This window comes from Patagioenas fasciata, chromosome 4 (assembly GCF_037038585.1).
Source record: "Patagioenas fasciata isolate bPatFas1 chromosome 4, bPatFas1.hap1, whole genome shotgun sequence".
Lineage (NCBI taxonomy): Eukaryota > Metazoa > Chordata > Aves > Columbiformes > Columbidae > Patagioenas > Patagioenas fasciata.
The window spans coordinates 75671283-75679733 of record NC_092523.1 but is presented as its reverse complement, the minus strand read 5'-3'; the positions used below and the strand labels follow the sequence as shown (position 1 = coordinate 75679733).

General features: G+C 41.2%; 1 protein-coding gene across 4 annotated transcripts in view; it reads right to left on the bottom strand.

Annotated features, from left to right (window-relative positions):
* Positions 1-936: 936 nt before the first annotated feature.
* The window catches only part of CXXC4 (CXXC finger protein 4), a 28141-nt gene continuing 20626 nt past the window's right edge, over positions 937-8451 (bottom strand). For all 4 annotated transcript variants that reach the window (XR_011738932.1, XR_011738931.1, XR_011738933.1 and 1 more), the window contains one exon: positions 937-8046. Coding sequence is in view for 1 of the 4 variants with exons in the window: in XM_065836615.2 (XP_065692687.2) it covers positions 8002-8046 (45 nt within the window). In the remaining 3 variants the exon portion in view is untranslated. The remainder of the gene's footprint in view (positions 8047-8451) is intronic.

The window sequence follows — 8451 nt, the reverse complement described above, 5'->3', positions numbered from 1 at the left end:
CTTTTTGGTGAGATTAAGATCACGTGTGTGCCCTGAGCCTCCAGTGGTGGCCCGAACAACCTGAAAAAAAAAATTTTTATGTGTAATGTTTGTCACACACAACAGATTGACATATGGAAAGGATGCTGACTTCTTTACATCACAGGACTATAGGTAGCTGTGTGCAGGCATGGCACCAGCCTATTTCTGGCCTCGCTGCCTTTCCCTGCAGAAATGCTATTCCATTCCAACAGTCTCCTTGAAGAGACCATTTAAAGGGTTACCAATTACTGCCAGCTTATTCATCTATTGAGATGCCTTAAACAGCTAAGACACGAGAATTCCTATTCCTCCTGTTTACTACACTTACTCTCAGCACCTCCACGCTGTCTGAGTTTGAACTAGCCGTCTAAGAGAGCAAACCACCTCCACGGCTCACAGAGCCGCGTCTGACCGGGCTCCTGGCGTGCATCGCGGGTCGGGAAGCGTCGGGTGCCGGGGGTGCGGGAGGGTGCTGAGAGGTCGCCTGCCCGCCCGCGCTGCGGCTGTCGCTGCCCCGACACACTGACTGCGAGCAGCCGCACCCGAGGGAAACGCTCGGCTTAATTGGTCTCAGCTGGAAGCTGCTCTGTGCATGTCAGTGTGTTCAAGGCAGCAGGTCTATGGGAGAGAAGACACCGGAGTAACCAATTAAAGAATAACCCCTATTTCCCTTCCCCCTCTCTCCCAGCGCTAAATGCTGAAAGCGTGTTTTATTTTCAACTAGGAGTGTTCCTCGCTGTGAACGAAATCAGCCCAAGAACAAGGTTTTGCTATTAGTATTTCCAAGTTTACTACTGCTAGCACCTGCGGAGATAACAACAGAGACCTAGTTAAATCAAGTCGAGGTTTGCACCTTTACCTTCATTTCTTTTTTTTCTTAAAAACAAGAAAGAAGTGACACAAGGAAACTCTTCATCCAGTTCAAATCCAAGTTTATTAGCCTGTAAAAGTCTGTTTCCACACAGTAATCATAAGAAATGAATGAATGTTTATGGAGCGTAGCATAAAATATACCGAGTCAGCCATAGGTTGGAGTTTATGATTGCTCACAAAAATTAATCAGCAGATCACATGGCATTGCATCAAAAAGGCAAATCAGTCCTAGGAATGCAAACAATCAGGATAAAAAGGCAAAACAAGTAAGAGCGGAACATCAGAAAGCAATAATTAGTTCACAGTTCCTAATATGGGTGACAGATTTCTTTAGATCAGGTTAGTTACCCACTAATTCTCCAAAACCAGGTTGAAAGATGGTTGCTATAATTTTGCATTAAACAGTATATTCTCAGTCAACGCATCAGCTGGTCAAATTCACTACCAATCTCTGGGTGTGACTATTCAAATGTAGGTACATAAGAGACTAAGTACACTCAACAGTTCGGCTACTTCTCCTAAAGCCTGGTGGCCTCAGACACTCACAGCTAGAAATCAGAAGTTAATGCAAGACATGAGGGTTGAGACGTTTTAGTCACTGTCTGGGCGTGTAAACTTTCTCTCTTAAAAGCCTTCCAGCGTGCTACCTGCTCCTCAGATCTGGGGAGGTTCACTTCTCTCCTGGGCACAGCAAACCTGACCCAGATTCACATATATACAGCAGGGGAAGGGGTTTGGGGCATCTGGCACAAACTTGTGTGTGTCTCACATGTGGTAGGGACATCCCTCACTGGGTCCCGTTTGCTTTGGTGTTGATCTTCTGTAGGATTGTGTTGATTGCCAAGCTGAGCTATGAACTTTACTCACAAGCTACATCTGATGCAGTGAGCAGCCAAGTTAGCAGATCTGGGCAAGCAGCAGGAGTTTCTGACCTGGGCTAACTCTTCTGTCCCTCTTCCCAAAGGAAAATGTCTAGCCAAAGAGATGTATTTCTTCTAAAGTTTTGCTTTTTTCCTGAAGAAGCACAGAGGGCTAGTGGTATTAACTCTGTAAAGGGAGCAGGTTTAAAGGACTAAGGAAAGAAAGGTGTTTTCTTCTCAGATATAGGATGCTTATCCACATCATAAACCAAGCTGGGGAGAACCGCACTGACTGATTAATCCGGGCTCTGGCTGACATCATGACACCCCCAGATCTTTCTACAACAATTCTGTTGAATTATCTCCTAGCGAAGATCCTCGATTCTGCAAGTCAAAGAGGCCTTATACAGGCCAATGAACCCGCAGTGGCAGCATCTTCTCTTACAGAGAAGCCACAATAGACTAAGAAGTGACTTCAAAGTTTATTGGGAAATTAAGTCGTTAAGGTTAATTTCTAAAAACTCTTTTTGAGGAAATGGGCAGTAGCATGACAAACTATTTCTGTTTATTAAATTAAGAATAACGCAACAATCTTTAAATATCGTTTGAAAGCTTAAAAGAACGATGGAAGTACTTGCCGAACATCGCAGCCTCTTTGGGCAGTCTAGATCCTCGTCTTGCAAGATTACAATTTGCTACCTGTATTTCCTTCCTCTGCCTATCTCAGGCAAAACCACCTTTCTGAAGGACGCAGCTACCCAGCCAAGCCTGTCCACCGTAAAAACAAAATGGCAAATGGAAACAAAGCTATGGTGGGAGCAGATTCTGACGTCTTTGCTGATGCTGAACTGCACCTTTCTTTCCTCAGATAGTTCCAGTGGTCTCCAAGTTTATTGTATGTTCTGCGGTTATTACCAAGAAGGTGTTTTTCTATCCTCTGTAGATTTTGGGGTGATCTATCCATGCTCACAGTACACTGGTGACTGAGCAGATCCTTACAGCAAAGTAAGGTAGAACTTATAACTAAGTCACCTATATAATATCCTCCAATTTCATGAACTATCTAGTAAAGCCCATGGGAATCTGGGGAGGACTAGAGCCTCTCAGAAGGCACATTGCCCCATATCAGTAGACCGCTCATAATTTCAGACTTGTTCCTTTGAGAAATATAAGAGAGCACTGAAACGGCCAGTGGCAAAACCAAATTGAGTCCAATACAGCCTAGAAGAACTGTGCTTCCACACAAAAAGGTATTTTCTTGCCTCTTAATAGGCTCAGTAATGAGTTTGTCAGTTTTGGCTTTGTTGTCAGGGTTTTTTTTAGATTTTTTTTTTTTTAATTAAAAAATAAAAGCTATAAAAAGCTAGAGGTAGTTTTAAACTGCAAGGTTCATATCTGGGGCGAGTATTTCTGTGGACCTGAGGGACGTTTTTCATTCAGACTAGTATAAAACAATACTCGAGGGGAAGAAGAAGTTGAAAGAGAAAGCATTAAAGGAATAGGAACTCAGAGACCTCTTCCCGCTTCCAAATCGACCATCTCATGAAACGAGTGTATTTCCTCCCTGTGAATTCTATATTTAATCTGGAGAGATCACTGACTATGCCTGAGCAACTTGGCAGCCCTTTTCCTCCTCTTCAAACAGACCTCAAGGTTCACTCTTGGCATTGTCTAATGAGCGGTCTATGTCTCCTAAGAACATATATCCTTACGGATTTTGATGAGAGCAGACAGGATCAGTGGAAAATCCACTTCTATTCCTTTCACTTCTGTTGCTTTCTTTAAAAAACAAAAGGATACGCTGAGGCTTCCCCCCGGAAAATCAGTTGGCATTGAAGGATCTCACAGATCAAAGGACCTACCTCATGTTTCAAACCCTTTCAAAATCCTGTTTTGGCACCTAAGAGCAGACATTCTGTTTATTATGGGAATATTCGCAGAAAAATGACATTCCGAATTTCACCAAAATCAGGTGACGTGCACAGTCACAAACTTTCCTACCTATCTGAAGTTGCTTTAATGTTGGTAAGTAGCATGGGGAAATAGAACAGCAAGAGGAAATCGTTTCCTTTGCTATGTGTAGTTTATGAAGCAGGTAAAGAGCGGAACTTTGAACTGAGAAGCGGTAAAATAAAGAGGAAGATACTATTGCCATTCTCTCACAAACCGTATTCACAATCCCAAATACTCCAACAGCAACGGCACGATCTGATCTCAGGACTACTGTTAGTTGCAAGAGTTATAAATAAGATTTCACTTCTGTATGCCTTTCCCTATGAAGCTAACTGCTAATTTATCACATCACCCTCACTAGTCCACTCTTTTTATACAACAGAGGTCGGCATTAAAGGGTTGAAGGCTTTTCTTGCAATCCGTCTAGCTCCTACTTCGCTAACCTTTTCATAGCCTCAAAATCTCAACATAACATTCCTAGTCGTAGAAAGATGGTACTTTTTTCTGCTATCTTAGAAAAATCCAGAGCGCAATGTTACCGTCAGGTCTACAACTTACGGGGTTTCCATCGATTGCCAATTGAGGAGGAGTTACTTTTGTGGCTACCGTACCGTCACTTCATAAGCATTCATTCCCCTACACAAGACAGGTCAGCATTTGGACCTTCTCGCTCATTTCGAGGATTCTTTTTGAAAAGAGATTTTCTTTGTTTAAGATCCCACAAACAAAACCTGTTTATGGAAAAAGAGAGATATTTTGAATACTAAAGTCCTTTATTCAACAACACAGAAATATCACAAAAACAACTTTACTGGGCAAATTGAATGTTTTTATACAGTTTTGTACATGCCCCATAAGTGATTATTTTTTTCATAAATACACTGTTTTCCAAAACTGTTTTTTTTTTTTTTCCATAATTGCACAAGCATACATACACCTTACACAAATATCTATTAGAAAATTTAATAGATAACTGCACAGTTCAGAAAGAGGAGAACACTGTGAAAGGAGTACATTTCTGTGGCCCATGTTTCCGAAAAAAACTCTCTTAGTTCCCTGCAATTGTGAAAATGGAGTACTTTCTAACATAGGAGCTGTCTTTTCTTCACTAAGAATACAGTAGAGCTCAGCGTGAAACTGCCAAATTTAATAAAAACAAAATCTGAAACATTTAGCTGTTACATGAGAACCCACTGTTTGATATCACTATGCATCTAACCATGATCAAAGACCCACTACTGCTTTTTGCTGAATGCATTCGACCCTGAATGGTATGTTCATTTAGCTACTTTCTTTCTTCGTTATTTGATTACAGATATAGCCCATTTAAAGACTTAATATTCTTTAACGTTAATTGGAGGACTTACATACCAGGGGTTCTGTACAAAAGGGAGTTATTTCCCCTCGTAGGGAGGGTCTGTTATTAATTGACAGAATGGGAACATGTGCCTCCCTTTCAGCCTCACCATTTTTCATAAGTTTATCTGGGGTATGCCAAAAATGCTTCCATTAGGCTTAGTGCTCACACCTAGAAGACGGCAAAAGTATGTTCTGCTTTTTTTTCGTCGTGAGAATGAAAGACATAAAAGAATACAAATTCTCATAGTTTAAAGTGGGTTTGGACCTTGCGAAAAGCACAGATTTGGTTATTAGAACTTGACAATAATCCGATTGACAAAGGTGTATAAACAGGGTGGGGGGATAGGGCTGGGGTGCAGAGAGACAGGCCAGAAAAGGGATTTCCTTCTTCAAACATCACTACTTAAAATGCTCTATGCGCACTACATCATATAAATACTGTTTCAGCAAAATGCGATGGTGCAAAGGAACAACATCCGAAATGAAAACCATAAAGGTAAAGCAAAGAAAAACCAACTCTTGTTCATTTTCCATAATTAACAGGTTTGCTTGTTTAACAATTTTGAATTGACATGTAAAACACCACAATTACAATATACAGATCCATCAGTTCTTTAAAACAAAACGACAAAACAAAAAAGAAACCACATCAAGACATGCAACATTAGGGTATTAGACAGTTAAGTACATTGCTATGAATATCTTTGTACACCTAATGTAGCCTGAACTTAATTTTGTCTCTGCTACTGCAAGAGCAATCACAATTTTCCAAAAAATCAAGGCAAGCCTACCAGCCAGATGTGCAAATAAGGCTTCAGTTTTGGTAGAGAAGACCTTACAGAACTTGTATTGGTCTAGTAGTCAGTAACAGAGGCCCTAACCAAAATGTCTCCAACGCAAAATAAAATCCATACATAGCTGCCATATGAACAGAGGTAAAGCTCATTGAATGGGCATTGTATGAGTACTCGATTGAGGACCTCTTACAAACTGTAAGAGGGGCAGCACGATAGAAGCGTTTCAAGTGTGACGTTCCATCTCTGAAATCGTGTACATGCTGTATAGCGCAAATACGTCAACACGTACATGGACCCTATGTTGAGGACGCAGGTGTGGGCCCAGCCTGCCCACGCTCCTCCAGTCACCCCGGCTACCCAGCTCTGCCCGGCCCCGCTGACACACACATGTGGCCTCGGGACGTTGCGCCCCCTCCAGCCCTTTGCTTTCTGGGCCATTCCCATCACCCACAAGTCCTGTGAGCAAACACCCCCACCAAAACCAGCATGTCCCCTGCCTGCGCTGTTCCTGCACCATCCCCAGCATCCCCTGTGCTTCAACAAGTGAGTGTGAGACCAGGGGCCAAAGGCTGAAAACTGAGCAAATGTTGAAACAATAGGAGATTTGTACATGCTGTGCATCAATAAATGGTTATTTCCATGCCCAGCACCTTGTCTGTGAAACTACTGGTAGTCCTATCTTGTATAAAATGATAAATCTATCAAAAATATGGCACAACAGCATCTGCTTGCTTTGATGGGATGGCCTTCTCACTCATGAGGGGTATGATGAAGCCAAGCAATAAAAAAATGATGATCAACTGATAATAAGTATCCCTGTGTTCAGTATCCTCCATATTTTTACATGTGAGTTACAGCCCTCCGTGCGCTGCCTTTTCGAGGAGCAGACATTTCCTCCGCGCAGCTGGAGCAAGAAGAACAGCAAATCATTCTTCTGGGGCCCAAGGGACCAGCCATTCAGCAAAGCCGAGATCAGTGGACCAAGAAACGTGTGGGGAAAAGCGGTCCTTCTTTTAAACATCTTTTTTTTTTTTAAAAAAAAGTTCATTTTTATACTGCAAAAATATCTGGGTTCTCAAATGAACACCCAAACCAGTCCAACTGTCAAAACTCACTTAACTGTGAAGAGCTCCATTAGGACCAAAAATATGGCATTTCACTCTATAAAATACTCGATTGCTGAAAACATTACATAAGAACTCATAGGTGAAGGGTAATTAGGCTGAGTAACCATTTTTCTAAGGTCTCGTACTCACTTTGTTTTGCATCCTAGAACCACCTTTATACAGATGACTGGTTTTGCATGTCCGCCTATGCTGGGAACTCCACCTCAGAGCACATTGAAAAGCGAGTCAGACACCAGACATCATTTTTGGAGAGATATCCCTCTGTAAAGCTCCTTTGGAAGCAATGCAAGTGCACAAACCACTACTCTAATATAGTGCTTGAAGGATTAATTTTGAATGTTATGTCTTCCTCTCTTACACCACCACAATGGAAGGTAATTGCTAGATGCATCGCAATCTTTTTATCTTGGAAAACTTGGCATCAAGTCTGTATGGAAGGACGCATGGTAAAACAGTGCTGCTGTTGCTGCTGCTGCTAAACAACTAGCAAAATAATAGTTAAAGCTAGAATTTATTGCTCCGGATTTAACTCGCAGAACCACACCGTTGTGTACAAACCGTTAATCTCCATAGATGCTCAGACATGATTGTCTCCTTGTGTCTAAACACACAAAATACAAGCGGCTATCTGTACAGTTTACAGTACTGAAACACATATATTTGAAAATGAAGTATAGATATGTTACTTTTCAAAGATACATGACTTTATAGCAGGGGTTTACCCAAACTTCTTTTTTTTTTGTTTTTTTTACAGCCACTTTAAAAATAGACAACAACTTCACTAGTATAGCTAAGTTACATCAAAGAAAGAATCAGTGTACTGAATGTGAAGAAGCTGGCCAATTCCTCAGGCTCCCAGATTTTTGTCTTTTTGCTTTTGAGGAAACCCCTATACATAAATGAAAATAGTGTCTGAGTATATTCTTCAATGGTGGACTAAGCAGTTTCTTAAAACAAGACTTTAGCTTGCCATTCACTTCGGACTGCCTTGAAAATAAGATACACTACTGCTTAAAAGAACCATCGGAATGCTTCAGCGCTGGGAACAGGTGTTCTCTAAAAAAAAAGCAAGAAAACAAGTTAAGCTTTCTTTTGCAGCATTGGCATACTTGAGTTCTTCTAGTTGTTCTTTTCCTTTACATTTTAGGCATACTTTCAGTTATCTAGGAACAACACGATGCCTCACATTGCTTGACAATTCATAGAAACATCCTTTCTCCAAACACACACCATTTTAGGATCATACACGATACATCGTACTCAGTATATAACACACCTAATATTCTGTCTTCTCCTTAGTTAGTTAAACAAGGTAGTCATGGAAATGTAAACATTGCTAGAAAAAAAACCTCTTGGAAAACAGACAGTGCTTTTAGAATAACCACACGGTTTTACAATGGTTTCTGCCTGTGCCTTGGTAGAGTGGACGTAAAGTTATGGCTTGGTGGGACTGTAGGTTAA